This window comes from Pan troglodytes, chromosome 6, assembly GCF_028858775.2.
Source record: "Pan troglodytes isolate AG18354 chromosome 6, NHGRI_mPanTro3-v2.0_pri, whole genome shotgun sequence".
Classification (NCBI taxonomy): domain Eukaryota; kingdom Metazoa; phylum Chordata; class Mammalia; order Primates; family Hominidae; genus Pan; species Pan troglodytes.
The window spans coordinates 118,111,668-118,130,446 of record NC_072404.2 but is presented as its reverse complement, the minus strand read 5'-3'; the positions used below and the strand labels follow the sequence as shown (position 1 = coordinate 118,130,446).

Genomic DNA, 18,779 nt, shown 5'->3' with positions numbered 1-18,779 from the left:
TGTTTTTTGGTGGGTAGGGGTGGGGAGGTGGAAAGGGAGACACTTGTATTTGCAAGCCACAGTGCTAAATGCTAAGAATATAGAGATGAATAAAACATAATCTTTGTTCTTGAGGAGTTTATAATTAGGCAAGGATTTAAAGAAAACCAGAGATGAGGCAAGATGCTTTAGCTGAGTACTGAAAGATTAAAAAAGTCAACAAGATTTTTAAAAAGCTAGGAAAAGCATTTCAGGCAGAATATAAACAGTATGATCAGTATGATCAAAGGCTCTGATCAAGAACTCAGAGGTATAAAACAGGTAAAAATGTATATAGGAAAAAAGACTAATGCTGGAAGACAAAGCATACAGTCAGAAGAGGGAAGAGGGAAGTTGGGCACGTCACTAAGGCAGTAGAAAACGGTCCGAATAAGAGAATGACATGTTCAATGTGCATTACTAATAAACTACTTTAGCTGCAGTGAGGAGAAATGGATCTGAAGAAGGCAAGGCTGGAGGCAAAGTTATTGCTAGTATCAAGGCAAGAGGTCAAGAGGGTCTAAAACAGAAGTGTAGAAATTAGCAGGAAAAAGGTGAGATAGACTGAAAAAATATTTAGGAGATAAAACCTGCCTAAACTTGGTAGTTGATTAGATGCAGGAGATGAGAGAGAAACAGGAAGTTAAGACCACTGCCAGGTTTATAGCATGGGAATTGGGAACATGGCAATATCAGAAACAGCAAATAAAAACAAGGAAAGAGGACACATTACAGATGACGTTCAGGGACTGGGGAAGAAGGGAAAAAAGCAAGAAATGTTGAGTTCAAGATGTCTGTGAAGATCCAAATGGCTATGTCTACCTGCCAGATGGATATATAAATTAGTCAGGGCTAGAGACATAGATTTGAATAATCAGATTTGAAACACCCTTGTAAGGGTAGTTCAGACTCAAAAGTACATAAGATGCCCTAGGAAAATATGTAGAGAAAGAACAATAGGACAAGGATGAAATCCTGGAGAATACCAATTATCACAGAGGTGGAAAGAGAAGGAATATAGAGACATTTGTGAAAGAGCAATTATAAATATATGATAGAGACTGCCAGTGTCCATTAATATTTGTGTGCCTCTCTTCTTCCATAAGAGTACTGCTAAACTACACATCTCAGCCTTTGCAGTTAGGTAAAGCCATTTGAAAATATTTTGTCCAAAGATCTATGGGCAGAAGTAATATATGCACTTCTAGGCCTGGTTTCTGAAACTTCTTCCATGATCCTCCGTGCTGTCTCATTTTTCATGGAAGACTTGGAAGCCACAAACTGAGGAAGCCAAGTCTCTGAATGTCTCTAAGGAGCTGCGCTTAGGACAGACACTGTAGTAAATATCAGTATTTTGTGTCAGAGGTCTAAACCCTGAAAAACCTACATGGTTTGCACCACAAAAAAAAAAAAAAAAGCTGTAATTCCTTTCTAGTATTTCATATAAAAAAGTTGTGGCCGGGTGCGGTGGCTCATGCCTGTAATTCCAGCACTTTGGGAGGCCGAGGCGTGCAGATCACCTGAGGTCAGGAGTTTGAGACCAACCTGGCCAACATGGTGAAACCCTGTCTGTACTAAAAAATATAAAAATTAGCCGGGCGTGGTAGCAGGCGCCTTAATCCCAGCTACTTGGGAGGCAGAGGCAGGAGAATTGTTTGAACCTGGGTGGTGGAGGTTGCAGTGAGCCGAGATCAAGCCATCACACTCAAGCCTGGGGGACAAGAGTGAGACTTCTCTCAAAAACAAAACAAAACAAAACAAAACAAACAAAACAAAAAAAACAAAGTTGTATGTGTCCAGATTCGAAATTAAGCATCAAAATGATAATCAAATTAAAACTTCATAATGACCTAGGCTGGAATAAATACTAGAATTTCAATAAAACATTTTCATGAATGTCATGAAAAGATCTATTTAATCCAATAAAAGATTCTGTGTTTTAAAATTGTATATTATTTCTGACTTTCTAAGTTTACAAACCAGATTTATAAATTTATCAGTGACTACAAGTCCTTCTTAAAGCAGATTGGGACATTTCTTCTGAAATTTTGAGTGCTATCAAAGTTATCACCTGTGTTTTGTACAGTTCATGTAAATTGTACTTCTTGAAAATTTCAAAAATAAAAAAGTAGTTACTAAAGGAAAAGTTTATGCATGTATGCCAAATATTTGAAGAACAAAGGACTTTTGAAGTGCAGAGAAAATGAGAACTAATACTCAGCAATTTATCTATCAAGATATGTTTCCAAAGAACTTAAAACAGAGCCTAATTTACATAGGAAATCTAAATATTTAAAATAGAGTTTTATTCATTAGTCACTGTTCTGGATCATAACATAAATTTTTAAAATACACAAAAACAAGTAACATGAACACTCTTACATCTTAATCGAATCAGTTTGTTTAAATCATGGGTTATAAATAAAACCAATCCTAGCAAACCATTTCAAGGAAGTTTTTCATTATCTCCAATAGAGTCAGAAAAACCATATTTATATTTAAAACTGTATTTTGTAGAATACATATAAATATATGCATGTATTATACATGCACAGCATTCTTTAAAAAGTATCAATATTCAAATATCAGAATTTAATAAAATATTATTCATATAAAACCAAATTTAATTTTTGATTATTTAGAAGGAAATCAAGATAGTAAACTCATAAAATTTTACATCTAAACACAACCTATTCAAGTACCTATTCTCCCACTAGATTCCCATCGTCAGAAAGTGAATATTTAATAAGTCAATGAATAAACTGGTTTCTTTTGTAGTAGAAGGCATACACACTTAACAGATGTGATTCAACCAACTATACAAATAGGAAATATGACTAGTCAATTAGCTTACTCAGTTTCTTACATATAAAATATAGTTAGCTATACTTAAAAATTTCACTTGAAAAAACACTTAGGATAAATTATTTTCTTCTCTATACATAGGAATCAACTTGCAAGGCCAGGAAAGATATATTGCTCTTTTCATTACTCTTTTCCTCATTAATGGGCATGCTCTAAGTACTCGGCACTAGTATGTTAGATATTGCTTTGCCATCAGGGTATATAAAAAAACTGAAAATGCAGACAAAAAATAAATTTCATGCTCTTGTTTCCTTTCATGGAAGACTTAGAAGCCACACACTTAAGACAGCACCATCACTTTTATGGAAGGAGTCCAGTTCCTGAATGCTACCATGGAGCTAAGCCCAAACACTGTATGGAACATCTACGTTTTCAGTCATAAAGCACGATAAATGTCCTGAAACTCAAGGAACTTATAATGTAGAACATAGCTGAAGCAGTGCATCTGTGTTATAGTACTGTCTTCTTGGAGGAAACATCTTTACAGTGAGCCAGGAAGCCCTCAAAGTGATGATGGAATTTGCGGTTGCAATCAAGTTCACTGTTTAAAAACCTCTCCTAGAAAGCCAAGAAACTAGGATCAAATCCTTGCTATTCCACTAATTAACTTGTGGAGTTGAGAGTAAACAATTAGACATTTCTAAGTCTAGTTTTCCTCATCTGTGAACAGCCAATTGTTCATTACGTAAAAGGGGCTGGCCAATTTAGGTACTCAATACATGTTTGCTTTCAACCACCCACCCACCCACCTACTGGCACAAAGGCTCCAAACTCTACTTGTAAAATCTACCAAAAAGAAAGTTACTGCATTATATTTGTGTATAAATGGTTTTTACAACATCTATATGTTGGATTTTTTTTTTCTGCTCTCTCTGGAAAAAAATTAGTTTAAGCCTTACTTAAGAAAAAAGAAGCTAAAGTAAATAAATCCTGACCAAGAACGCATATATTCTCAGTTTGTTTTCTGTAAGTCAAATGTTTAGAACTAGCAATGTATTTTCCCATAAAAACAAGTTTTAAGATTCTCAAGCCAGTTTATTTAAATATAGCCAAAATATATACCTAATTTGTGTTATATAACCATCAGCATTTAGCACAAAGAATTCATTGAAATATATATCCAGAGTTCTAGGCTGGGAAGATCTTGGGAGAAATAATTCCCACCAAAATTCCAGGAACTAGAAAACTGGGACTTACTTTCACCAGCCATGACTCTAATCTTCTCACCCACCAGGATGTGAGACTAAACACTGCCCGCTCTCCTGTACCCCTCCCATCCCAAACCCCAGACTACAAACTCCAAAAGCATGTTCATACAATCCCTTAGGACAAGGATGGAAATAGAGGTGACAGGGGAGAGGAAGGCAAGAAACTTAGAAGAGTCTGAAGGGTGATTTTTTAAAAGTTGAGGCACTGGGGTGTGTCCATGGAATTAAGAGGGGTTTCCTGTCTTAGTTCTCTCTTGTATATGCTGAAAAACCAAAGCAGAGTGAGGAACAAGGACTAGGTGGAGAAAGCAAGGCTGAACGTGGAAGCTTTTCTACAGTTACTTCTGTGAAAGTAACTATAATTTGAAACTGGATTAAATTTTCCCTTCCCCTTCTCCTTCTCATTGCTGTACTAGTATTACAAAAAGAAGCTGTGAGAAACATCTAAAAGAGTTCTTTGCATTGAGGCAGGGTGATAATGGACCACTGGAAATGAGGTGGGAAGTAACATCCCAAAGGGGATGGTAGTAACTGAGAAAATAAGAAAGTATATTTAATCCTTCTACTCTACTCTGAGTTCTTTAACGACAGGTTTCACCTCCTGCCCAACTTTGCACCCTTGGTGCCTGGAAATCTGGCACACGGTAGGTGGTCAATAAATGTGTCAAATGAATGAATAAATATAACTGTAGTAGATGCTATATTCCTCATCCAGATCCCACATCATAACTGAAGGGCTTATTTTCCTAGCTATTGGAGTACTGCTGGCAGACAGCCCTCAGCTGTCAGCCCTCTTTGGGAATTACCTAGCAAAAAGGAGTCACTTCGGCCCAAGATCATACTCCTTCCTGGGGCAGCTTGCATCTAATGATTGGGGATATAAACGTCCAGCTCCTCTCACCCCAGCTTGAGACAACTCTGAGGGACCATCCCAGCTTCAGAGCTCTCCGTGTGGGTTACTGAAACTGTATCACAGTCCAACTTCTCCCATGGAAATCTGGCTTTCTTCCTTTACATGGCATTGGTCCCAAGAGGCCTCCCTAGTAAATTCGCTGTGCTTAAATTTCCATTTCAGAGTGTCTGCTTTCAGAGAAATTCAACCTGAAACAATAGTCCAAAAGAGGACCTAGATTTAAACCAGCTAAGGAAAGGTATCTGATTTCATATTAAAGGTCAGTAAATATAAAAAGGTTTTATTAAGGCTAAGGAATTAACTTTCTTTTCCAGCAATGTATTTCCATTTTAGCTACTTTAAGTAATCAACAGACGTAGAGTACTTTGAGGACTGCTTCAAAAAAGACCACCTGTTTTACTGCCATCTAGGCAATTAATGATAAACTGTACCAAATTCAATTTATCTAACTTAAAAGAATGCAAAAAAGAAACATTATGAATTTAGTGTAAACATGGTATAAAGCATTGCAGAGAACAGACTGCTTTTCCTGTGGATGTTAATCCACATCTGACTTGATAAGGAATTGTTTCTCCACTAAAAGCTACTAAATACATTAAGCACAGTATTTTTCATTATGATTAAGATAGTTAGAAATGCAATGCTTATATAAAAGTCACTTTTAAATTATGAAGAGTTACAAACTACCAGATCTACTTAAGGTACAACTGAATAAAAAATAAATAAATGAATAAGTAACAAAACCATTTGCTTCATCTGGATACAGCTCCATATGTACTTAAGCTATTTTGGGCTCAAATAATACTTTAACCTTGCAAGAATGCTTGAGGTTTAACCATTAAATTGAGGCTCCAGAACTATTTCAAGCATATAAGTATGCTTTAAAAAAAATTTTTTTTAGAAGACTACTTGCCAAATTGCTACATAGCATGATTAGCACTAACCATGCTTTCTAATGCCACTCTATAACTCTTGCTCACAACTAAAATCTGATGGTTTTGCCAGAGTGTACAGATACCAATATCCAGCTTTACTATAGAGGTGAAATGAGTGGACTATATATGGAAAAAGTCCGAATCTGTACTTCCTGGAATATGGCTCAAAAGGCATTTAGCAGATGTTTTATACTGGATTAGTGATTATTAATTCTATCTGTATATATTTCAGAAAACATACCTGGATTTGAATCATCTGCTCTGTGGAAATTCAAGAAGCAGGCTGAGTGACACTGAACACCAGCGTGCCCTTTGCCATATTACCTCATCATTATACTCTTATTTTCTTTCAATAATGCAAACATTAACTATGTAATATTTCTTGCAGAGACAGGATTTAGAAACCACAAGAGGATATTTATCAAAGAAAATGGAAACAACAGGGTGCTGAGAAAACCTGGTGCCAGTACAAATGCACGCAAAACATTTAAAATAAAGTTAGTATCAGAGTTGCTGTAATTACCTTCCACCAAATGTTTCATTAATTTAACCCTCAGCTTTCTTATGTTAACATAAAAGCAATCACTCAGTACCCATCTTTACCTAACACTGCTTTTACTTCATCTCCTGCATGTATTTCCTTGCTATTTGTTTCCTATTATAAGAAAACACAGGCTGGATGCAGTGTGGCTCACACCTGTAATCCTAGCACTTTGGGAGGCCAAGGGGGTGGGTCGCTTGGGCCCAGGAGTTTGAGATCAGCCTGGGCAACATGGCGAAACCCCATCTCCACTAAAAATAAAAAATTAGCCTAGCGTGGTAGCGCACACCTGTAGTCCCAGCTTCTCAGGAGGTTGGGGTGGGAGAATCACCTGAACGTGAAAGGTGGAGGGTGCAGTGAGCCCGTATCACGCCACTGCACTCCAGCCTAGGCAACAGAGCAAGACTCTGTCTCAAAAAAAAAAGAAAAAAGAAATGCATTAAAAATTAGACTTACTATTAGTTCCATATATAACAGCATAATCTTTAATCTCTTGCACAAATAAAATTAAATTAGCTTTATGAGTCATTTTATTTTTATGTTTTTTTTAAAAAAAAGATGGTTAGTCTGCATTTCATTATTTAAAAGGCCAGTTTCCTGATCCTTTTTTCAACTACAGAGTCATCTCTTAAAATTTATGCTATGTGGAAAGTCTCAGATGTATTATGCCTTTGTCAGCTTACCATGAACACTTCCTAATGTAATATCCCCAGCAGCAGAAGACAGAAATGATGATTCTGTATAAAGATACTTGGCTTTCAGCAAACCATCTTCAGTAGATACAGTAACAGAACTTCCCTGCAGTTTATCTATGGTCACAGCCTAGTAAGAGAAAGACTAATCAGTTCATTATAAAACAAAGACTGGTAAAAAGCCAAAATGCTACCTGTGGAATCAGTGGATAACTACATAAAATGTTACTACCTAGTACACAATCACTTTATTGACTCTGATTCCCTACCTCTAATTACGAGATTCTGAGCAATAGTGCATTCTCTGCAGAATATGGAACAGATCCAATACATTCCCCCATTGACTTAGGTCTCCTTTAATTTCTCTTAATGTTTTATATGTCCTATATAAAATTTTTAATCTTTTATTAGATTTATTCCTTTTAGATATTTTTAAGTGCTATTGTACAAGGTATCTTTTAAAATTTCATTTTATCCTAATTGACTTTGTATTTGATCTTAATCCAACAACTTCACTAAACTCACTAATCCTAATAATTTATCTGTACTTTTAAAAATTATATATGTGTTATTATACTGTCTACAAGTGATGGCTTCATTTCCTCCCTTCCAATCCTTATATTAATATTTTTTTTCCTGCTTTTTCTTTCTTTTTCTTGCCTTAACCATCTGTCTCAGGCCCCCAATTCAACAGTGAATAGCAGCTAGCAGAAGCAATGGGACAGCAGGCATCCTTGTCTTATTCCTGTTCTCAAAAGAAAAGTTTACAACATTTCACCATTAAGCATGATGTTTGCTATAGATATTTTTAAAATAATTTTTATCAGATTAAGGACATTCCCTTCTATTTCAACTTTGTTTTATTGCTTTTGCTATTTAAATCATGAATAGGTTTTGAATTTTAGCACATACTTTATCTGATTCTATTGATTTATCATGATTTTTCTCTGTTAGTACATTAATGTAGTGAATACACTATTATTTCTAGAACTTTTCCACTTGACATCTAATAAGGCAGTAGCTTTCCACCAAACTAAATGGAAGGAATTTAAATTTACTGTTTAATGACAGAACAAAAAGTAGATTTAAAAATCAGTATCTTCCTGACAGAGGTATTGCTATAAATTTTCTTTTCTACATGAAAAGAAAAATTTTTCACTTAGTTATTATGAATATATATGTAAATACATATATATAGTTCTTACAAATAATGAAAACCAAGTTTTAAGGAAGTACTGTGGCTTCATAGCCCAGACTGAGAGGAAAACTGACAACTATGTCATCAATTCACCAAATAGACGAAATGGGTTTCTGTGTTCTCTGTTAAGTTATAAAACTAAACTTAGATACTGAAATTAACACAATTTAAAAACAGTCATGTAGAATAATGATGCTATTATTTATAGTGCTCATTTGATTCTCACAATCTTGTTAAGTGGACAAAGCAAATATCACCATCCTGTTTGCTGAATAATGAAACTGAGTCTCTGGGAAGCTAACTGGTAGGTCTAGAACCCGTCCAGTTATCTTTCCTGTGATTCCTTTACCTTTATCATCATCATCGTGGTAAGCATTACATTAGACTTAGCTATGTGCCAGACGTTGTTTTAAGTATTTTACCTGTGTTAACTCATTTAATCCTCTTAATAGAGGATTTTTTGAGTTTGTTCTATTACTATTACCCAATTTTCCAAAAAATTGAGACACACAGAGGTTAAGTAATTTGTCCAGTTATAGAGCTTAGTGAATGGTGGAGCCAGAATTCAAACACAGGTAGTTTGGCTCTCAATATATTCTGTGCTCTTAACTAATTCACTATATTTGTCTCTCAAATATCCAAATCACATTTCTATGAAAGTTGTGTATTAAAAGTTAATAGATTTCACAAGTATTTATTTTATGTTTTATAAAAACTACAAACTTAGAAATATACATTAAAAATCAATACTATATGTAATAAAAATAGGAAAAAAACCCTAGACTAATTCTTTAGTACATAACAAAACTCAATCAAGAAATAAAATTGTATAATAGCAAGTAAAACACATGAATATTCAATAAACCATAAACATTGGAACAAATAAATAACTGAGAGGAAACAGTGGCCAAGATATTCAAGGTAGCAAATGATTAAGATATTAAATTCTTTGATACTTATATTTGAATGCAAATGTTACAGTATTCTAGTAACTTATTTCAATAACATTAGCCATCATTTACTGAGTTTGAAGGGGCTGTAAATTTGTCTAATTTCCCTCTTGCACCTCCAAGACCACAGCAATCTAAAAAGTAAAACTAAATGCCATCTCAAAAAAGCTGCAGCTTAAGGCCACACAGTGTCTTTCAACACTTTCCTAGTTTAATTTACAGAGTATTTTTAAATGTTTAGGTTTAAACAACCTCCCACGGGGTCTAAGAGAAAGGTGATGGAAGATAAAACAACAGAAACAATTACCGTTATAACCTACCTTGTTTAATTATGCCAACAATAATCTACATATAAAATGTGCTCACAACTCCTCCCCACCAACTCTCTGAAAATAAAGCTGACCATGGAATATAGCAAATTTGTAGGAAGGTGATGGAAGATAAAACAACGGAAACAATTACTGTTATAGTCTATCTTGTTTAATTATGCCAACAATAATCTACATACAAAATATGCTTGCAACTCCTCCCCACCAATTATCTGAAAATAAAGCTGACTATGGAATTTAGCAAATTTATAAGAAACAAAAAAGCTCTTGCAAATTGTATAAGTGTAAAATAAAAGGAAACTTTTTCTCAAAGATACATTATCAATCACATTTTTTAAATGACAATTTATAATTCCAAAATTATACCTTTACTCTTAATACTATGCTAAATAACCAAAAGCTACAAAAGGAGTTGATTAAAAAATACAAACTATCTTCCTATAACAACGAAAATCCCAATAGCTACTATAAAAAAAAAAAAAAAAAAAAAAAAAAAGCTGTGAGAGCAGTAACGCTATCTAATGGTGCCACCTTGTGGAAAATACTGAAGAAAGCTGAGTTTTGAAACATCCTTCAATTTGCCTAAGGGCGAAGTAAAAAGGTCTTAGAAAATACTCAAATAAACCTAACACAAGAAAAATCCAATCCAGTTACTGGTGATATTACTTAATCATCTATTTTAATCTATGATCATAAAAATAAAAATCTTTTCAGAACTAGAGTTAAATAGTAAGCATTTAAGTTTTTATTGATTCCAGACTAGGAACTAAGTAACTGTCAAAAGTATTAAACCACAAACTAAAACTTAAGTTGTATATTATTTCATCACTTCAATTTCAAATTTGAATTTACTTATGAACTAAAATGCATTAAAAAGGGAATGTTATGCTACGAACTTTGTAGAACCTACCAACTTGGTGAGCCAAATGGAAGCAAAGTTGCAATTACTAAAAAAAAAGAAAGTTTCAATCTTACACTTTTATCTGATGCATGAATATCTATATTTCCATAAACTGTTCCCAGACAGATCACTTTGCCTCCTTTTGTTTGAACATGCAATTTTTGACCCTGAAAGACAAATTTAAAAATACATATAGTGAAAACGAGAGTAAGTGTGACTTATACTAGTGAAACATTTTCAATATTTCTGTATTAATACTGACAAAGCAACAAAAGAACAATAAGGAATGAAATAGAAACTCACTGCTTCGAATAATGACATCAACTGGAAAAAAATGTCAACTGCTGTTAAAGGGATTAAATAAGCCACTTGGACTCTAAGGGAAAAACAAGAGATACTTGGGTATTCTGGTAGCTTCACTGATGAAGGACTTGGGAATCAAAAATCACTGTGACCAGCTAACTAAATATCCACAGTGATGAAGATGACAATAATAATCAGTTACTATTCATCATTAATAACAATAATAGTTATCACTTATTTGGCATTTTCTCTGCACCAGATACCATGTTAGCTACTTCACATGAACTATCATTTAATCCTCACGACAAACCAGAGACATAAGTATTACATTTTTCCCATTTTACAGAGGAAGAATGTCAAGATTCAGAAAGGTAAATCACTTTATCAAGGTGACACAGAAAAAAACCCAAAACCTAAAGTAACAATTAGAATCAAGTTCTGTATGATTCCAAAGCCCACACTCTTAACGCTGGACCGGTCTGAAGGACAGAATACACATTAGGTTAACAGCCCACTTAAACCTTCTAGCACAACACATCCCAGAAACTAAGTAAAAATGCCTCCGAGCACAAAACAGCAGTCACAAGCCAGTTAGCCTATTCTGCAAGACAGAAAACAAAAGTATGTGTATGTGTGTGTGTGTGAGTGACTTGATTTTGGACTTGGGAACTATGGCAAACACTACTATTGGCTCATCAAAATCCATTTTTTTCCAAAGTAAAAGCAGTATAGCTTGACCCATGGCAAGACCACATTTTCCAGCTTCCTTTACCTCTTAGGTGTTGTTAAGTTGTTACCAACATAACGTAAGTGGAAATGCTATATGCCATTTCCAGGTTGGTGCTTTTAGAACAAGTGTGCCTTCTCTGTGCTCTTCTCATTCCACCAAGTGGGTCCAGAATATAACAAGGCTCTAAAAGATGGCAGAGCCGGAAGACGGAAGGAACCTAGAATCACTGAATGAAAAAGACCCACCCATACACCTGGACACAAGTAAGAAATAAACTCATATTATATATGAGCCATTAGATGTTTGGTCTATTGTTTTTTGTTTTTGTTTTTAGACAGAGTCTCGCTCTGTCGCCCAGGCTGAAGTGCAGTGGTGAGATCTCGGCTCACTGCAAGCTCCGCCTCCTGGGTTCAAGCGATTCTCCTGCCTCAGCCTCCCACGTAGCTGGGACTACAAGCGTATGCCATCATGCCAGGCTAATTTTTTGTATTTTTAGTAGAGATGGGGTTTCACCGTGTTGGCCAGGATAGTCTCGATCTCTTGACCTCGTGATCCACCCGCCTCTGCCTTCCAAAGTGCTGGGATTACAGGCATGAGCCACTGCACCTGGCCTAGTTTGATTTTTTCTAGAGTAGTTTATTTTCCCTTAATCATTATATATGTCTTTAGTTTTGTTACATAAAGAGATATGGATCACTTGAGCCCAGATGTTTGAGGATTCAGTGAGCTAGGATCGTGCTACTGCACTCCGGCGTGGGCAACACATCAAGACCCTGTCTCTTAAAGAAAAAAAAAATCTGTACTATAGCATGGTTAACTACGTTATGCCCAGAGACATGAGTCTGAAGTCAAATTATATTTAATATACTCCTTATCAAATATGTGATAAACCTTTGAAAAGACTATCCACAAAGCACTTTTTAAAAATTTTTAATTATTTTAATTATTTTTATGTACAGAAAACACAACAGTGTACATTTAACCCAGTTTAGTGGCAAGTTCTTTAGCCTTTGCCTTTTCGAGCTTGGCAATGTGAGCCACAGACTTGGGACCCAGGACATTGCCGTCCCAGTGACAGTGGGTCTCATCGTATCTGGCATTGTAATTGGTCCCGATAGCTTCCACCAGCTTAGCCAAAGCTCCTTTGTCTTCTGAGTTAACCTGTGTGAAGTTGACAGTGGTGTAGGTCTTCCTGTGAACTAGACATCCCAGTCTTGCCTTCCCCTTGATAGTGCAGCAAGTGGCCCCCATTTTATGACACAGGACAGACAGGAAAACAGTCAGCTCAATGGGATCCATGTCGTGTGCAGTCACCACCAGCTGAGCTTTGTTGTTATCCACCAAGGTGGTGACGGTGTTAACTCCTGCTCGAAAGACAGGTGGTCTCTTAATGGGGAGGTCCCCTTTGCCCACAACTCTGCCTGGGCCAACAGCCTCCGCTTCTTCTCTTGCTTTGTCTCTGGTCTGTATTTGTGGGCCAGCTTAAGCAGCTGAGTAGCTGTTTGGCCTTCCAGGGCCTGGGTGAACTGGTTAATCGCAGGAGGCACTTTCAGCTGCTTATAGAGTATGGATCTCTGCCATTGCAACCTGATATAGCGGGGCCATTTCACAAAGCAGGTGAGGTCTCTTTTGGGCTGGATGTCCTGTCCAATGCCAAAATTCTTAGGCCTTTTCTCAAACAGGGGATTCACCACTTTCTTGGCCTCCTGCTTCTTCACAAAAGCAGGGGCCAGAGCCAACTTCTTCCCCTTGGCCTCCTTTCCTTTCGGCATCTTGGGCGACGGGAGGCGCACACTTGTTGTTTTAAGTCAAGAACTCTTAACCAAGCTCACATGAACTTACAAAATTATAAGTAAAATTTCATAGACATGCATTTTTTTCTTCTTAAGGAGACAATTAGATTTTCTAAGAGGTCTAAGGTTCAAAAATAGTAAGAGCTACTGTTATAATTTAAAGCTCATCTAATTCCCAAAAAAATGTGAAGTTGATTATAGAATTTTTAAAAACATAAAACCAAATAGTTAAATGTTTAAATAAATCAGAAATTATTTAGAAAATAAATTATACTGCATTTAAAAAATGCAAATGTGTGACATTCAATTAGTTAAGGGTCTGTTGCCTAAAAAATTCACTTATCTTATTCCCTAAGGATGCTGTACAGATGTGGTCTTACCATATGTTTTGTCAGGACAATAAATAAAGGTGGAAAAAGCATGAGCTTGGAAATCAGAAAGACCCAAGGTCAAATCCCAGCTCAATTTTTTTTAGCTATGTGAACGCAAGTGAGTTCCTCAATCTCTTGGTGCCTTCTAGTTTCTTCCTTGATAAAATGGAGAAAATTCAAGGATTAAATGAAGGTTTAGCTAAGATTCCTGGTACATAATAAGGACTTATTAACAGTAGTTATTATTATTGCTATAAAAATTTTAGTATGTAGGGCCGAGCACGGTGGCTCATGCCTGTAATCCCAGAACTTTGGGAGGCCAAGGTGGGGCGGATCATGTGAGGAAAGGAGTTCAAGACAAGCCTGGCCAACATGCCTGGCCAAAATTAGCCGAGCATGATGGCGGGTGCCTGTAATCCCAGCTACTCGGGAGGCTGAGGTGAGAGAATCACTTGAACCCAGGAAGCGGAAGTTGCGGTGAGCCAAGATCGTGTCATTGCACTCCAGCCTGGGCAACAGAGTGAGACTCCGCCTCAAAAAAAAAATTTTTTTTTTTATTATGTAGGTCAACTATATTTCAAGTCCTTAAGTTAATGAAAGAGAAACATATCAACAGGTGACCACTAATTCAAGGTAATGATATTATTGTACGATACTTAAAACTTAAACCAGATATTTTACCAAAGTGTTCTCATTTGTGAATTGAAGTTAGTTAAATCCTATGATCTCAAGGATAATTCTCTTAACCCTTGGTATACCATTAGTCTCCACAGGCGTAATTTTTCATGAATTTCTTGTTTTGAGCTATTTTATTTGTAAGAACTGATATTTCATGATTTCTGTTATTTCTTGAGAGGTCTTTCAAGGAATAAATAGAAAATGTACTTACTTTTAAAAAAATAGAACAAAACTCATTCTATCCTGTAATTACCATTAATTGGTCCATTGGACTTTTATAAACCTGAAATACATTATGGGATAATAGTGTTCTTATTTTTAATTTTTTTTTGCTAATTCATCATCCTAGGAGTTATTTCATCATTATTCATAAATTATTCCCAACTATGTTTTTTAAAAAAACTAAATAAGAAAACAGAAGAATGATGGACTTGCATAAAGCAATCGTTCTCAACTGGAGATGATTTTGTCTCTAGAAGATATTTGGCAATGTCTGGAGACATTTTCCCTTGTCACAACTGAGGAGCATGCTACTGGCATCTAAAAGGTAGAGGCCAAAGATGGTGCTAAATATCCTATACTGCACAAGAGAGGCCCCCACAACAAATCACCTGACTGAAAAGGTTTGTATTGCCAAGGCTAAGAACCCATTTTTAATTTTATGCCTACAATGGCATAAAAGAAGAAAATCAACAGAGAAAGATCTTTCAGAACTATCAGATTAATCAAAACATAAATGCAGAGACAGCAGTATACTAGATTCTAATTTTGATTGTGAAATTGGAAATCTCAAACTCTTGAGTCTTCAGAGGACAAGTCTAGATTAGTTTTCTGAAACTTAAGTATCAATGACTGAACAAAATATTTCTAAGGACAAAAAAGAATTACGATATCCTCACCTAGTCATTCAACATGAAGACCTTATTACACAATCTTTTACAACAAGAATCTGAACCAACTTATTTTGCTAAAAGGACTTGTGATGGTAATGTTAATATTTTATGATATTTGTGCCAAAAATTTATTTGAAATGATTCATATGTGGACACATGCTGATGGCAGATACGCAAATAAAGGTGGATGAAAGAAAAAATATGTAAAAATTAAAAATGCATCAAATTATTCTAACTAGTGTTTAGAAATCTAAAAATGAAAATATTTTGCAATTATGAAGCAAAGATGACTGACTTCAACAAAATTGCATGCTTTCAAAGTTCACAAAAGTATCAAGTTTTGACTATGCAAATGCAAGAAGCACTAAGAGTAACAATAAGCTAGCACCTATCAGAGAGGTATTTCAAACTATTTACAGCTAACACCAGTCTAATCTTTAAAAAATTAAATATAGGTCAGTCATGGTGACTCACACCTGTAATCCCAGCACTTCATGAGCCCAAGGCAGGAGGATCACTTGAGCCCATGAGTGCAAGACCATCCTGGGCAATACAGTGAGACCCTGTCTCTACAAAGAAAACACTAAAAAAAAAAAAAAATTAATTACAGCCGGGCGCAGTGGCTCATGCCTGTAATCCTAGCACTTTGGGAGGCCAAGGCAGGCGGATCACGAGGTCAGGAGATCGAGACCACCCTGGCCAACATGGTGAAACCCTGTCTCTACAAAATATACAAAAATTAACTGAGTGTGGTGGTACATGCCTGTAATCCCAGCTACTTGGGAGGCTGAGGCAGGAGAATTGCTTGTACCAGGGAGTCAGAGGTTGCAGTGAGCTGAGATTGCACCACTGCACTCCAGCCTGGTGACAGAGTAAGACTCCATCTCAAAAAAAAAAAAAAAATTTAATTACAAAACAAGATGAATCATATGTTACTTTGCACAAATAACTACTTAATCCTTAAGTAATGAGCTACCTGGTACATTAAAAATGTGATTAAAGTCATCTAATATTTAAGCACATTTATAGTGCATAAAGATTCTTCCTTACTCTTTAATAAAATGGAAGAAAATCATTTGTGGAAACTAAAATTTCTTTAGTAAGATTTCAGAATACTAGGAAAATACTATTAGTTTCACTGTACACTTTGAAATTAAATCCAAAAGAAATTTGAGGCAAAACCTCAAAACTGCTATAACCTCTGTACTTTACTACAACTGATTTCAAGGCAAAATGTTTGCCAAGGACTTTCTGAGAGATGAATAAATGACAATGTTCTGAAAAACAGAAGAATCTCTTGAGTTTGATAGTACGATTCATAGCTTAAGGCTTTTAAAAAAATAATAGTGAAATAAAATTAGAAAAATGCTATACCTTAACAGACTGCAAGATGCTAGTCCCATGCTCTGTTTCAATTTTGCAATTATCACACTCAATACTTTGAACTTTTACACAGCCAGACCCTGATGACTTGATATCTAAACCTAGAAGTAAAAAAAGAAAAAAGCAAGTTAGTACTGCAGTTTATAAGCTCCAAAGCATTTTAACCTAGAAACCCAACTCCTCAGTTATGTCCATAATATTGCTGAATCCTGGAAAGTGCATACTGTAAAGGTAAGGGGTCTTCTACCACGGCAACGGGACCAAATACAATAGCCTTTCTGCCCGTTTTTAGAAACAGAGCAGTTATTTCTACTGGCCTAAATCACCTAAAGAGAACTAACATAGATGGGAAGTAAAGGAGACTACGATTCTGTTAAGTACTCCTGTGAAAGACTGTAGAAGCCTCTTCCCCAGTATATATGATCATGACTTAGGTTTTCAAATCCTATGTCTAACCTTTCATACTTAAAAAATGAAAATATTACCATGCAACTATATCACAAGGTATTTGAAGTAATTTTTAAAAAATGGGAACAACTTTGAAAAAGCTAATATATACTATTAAAACTACAAGATTAGGCCATGAGCAGTGGCTCATGCCTGTAATACCAGCACTTTGGGAGGCCGAGGAAGGAGGATTGCTTGAAGCCCAGGAGTTCAAGACCAGCCTGGACAACGTGGCAAAACTCCATTTCTACAAAAAAATAAAAACATTAGCCGGGCATGGTAGCATGCACCTGTAATCCCAGCTACTCAGGAGGCGGAGGCGAGAAGATTGCTTAAAACCGTGAAGTCAAGACTGCAGTGGGCCATGATTGTGCACCTGTACTCCAGCCTGCGTGGCAGAGTGAGTGAGATGCAGTCTCAAAAAAAACCAAAACAAACAAACAAAAAACCCCACAAGATTGTGGACAAATGGCAGTGGTATATGAAGCAAGTTTGGAAAATAAGGAATTACAAATGCCATCCTTGGCTGACTATTTAAGATGTAACTGCAGGCATCTCTGTATACAAATTTTAAAAATTAAAAACGCTGGTATTTAATTTGGAATTAACATAAATATTGATGATTTCTCTTAAAGTAGGCAAGACCCGCCCCCCCACTTGATTCCTGAAACCACAAATAGTACCAAATCCTATATATTCTGTTTTTTCCTGTATACGTATCAATGATCAAGTTTAATTTATAAACTAGGCATAGTAAGAGATGAACAATAATAATAAATACAGCAATTATAACAATATACTGTAATAAAAGTTATATTACTGTGATCTGTCAAAATATCTTAATATTTTCCTACAACAGTTGAGGCAGGTAACAAACTGAGACAGCCAAACGGTGGATAAGGGAGGACTACGGCATCTACTATTTGGGCAACTGTAAGCATTATAAAAGATGATCTTAAAAATGCTAAATGCTATTATTATTACTATCATCATCATCATCAATATCTTCCAGCAGTCCCAGGAAGAATGACAGTCTGGGGAGCCCTTCCTAGAAAAGTGTGTGTACACAGTGGCTTGCCATTTAGGAAAACCTAAGAAAGGTATCTTGCAGGCATTATTATTGAAGCTTCCTAGGCAGGCTTACCATGTGTTTTTCTTCAAAGCTTGCTACTCATGGAAAACTTAGGCCAAAAAGAATGGAAATATAACAGTAAGAAGCTGGGCGCCCGTCTAAAACCAAATACTCAAACCAGGTGATACCCGGAACATCCTATTGACAGGGCTGTTTTGGGACAGACCCCCAGGCTGTGAGCAAGATGAAATGTAGATGGACTGCCATACCATTGAATGAATTGTCAAGAAACTTCAACCTTGAAAAATAAGCCAGTTTGCTAATGACAACGGGATAAAGGAGAACACAAGCGGCTCCAGAAATAGAATTTGACCTGGATTATACCAAATCATGTTTCCATTCGATGTATAAAATTTCTATAATTGGGAACCTAATTTTTAAATACTACTCGGATACTCAAGAATAGAACAGAGGAAAAGGTGCATTTCCGAAGGGGCCAACTGTAAATTAGGTTTAGAAAGCCAGGACCAATTAAAAGTGCACGTCGACCACATTTATT

General features: G+C 35.9%; 1 protein-coding gene and 1 pseudogene across 5 annotated transcripts in view; both read right to left on the bottom strand.

Annotated features, from left to right (window-relative positions):
- FAM185A (family with sequence similarity 185 member A) overlaps positions 1–18,779 on the bottom strand; it is a 103,055-nt gene that overhangs the window by 83,509 nt on the left and 767 nt on the right. For all 5 annotated transcript variants that reach the window (XM_024358015.3, XM_063814998.1, XM_024358018.3 and 2 more), the window contains exons 2-4: positions 16,693–16,802; positions 10,625–10,717; positions 7,164–7,302 (exon numbers count right to left, since the gene is read on the bottom strand). In XM_024358015.3, coding sequence (XP_024213783.2) covers positions 7,164–7,302; positions 10,625–10,717; positions 16,693–16,802 — 342 coding nt within the window. The remainder of the gene's footprint in view (positions 1–7,163; positions 7,303–10,624; positions 10,718–16,692; positions 16,803–18,779) is intronic.
- LOC129135557 (large ribosomal subunit protein eL8-like) lies at positions 10,750–13,834 on the bottom strand (annotated as a pseudogene).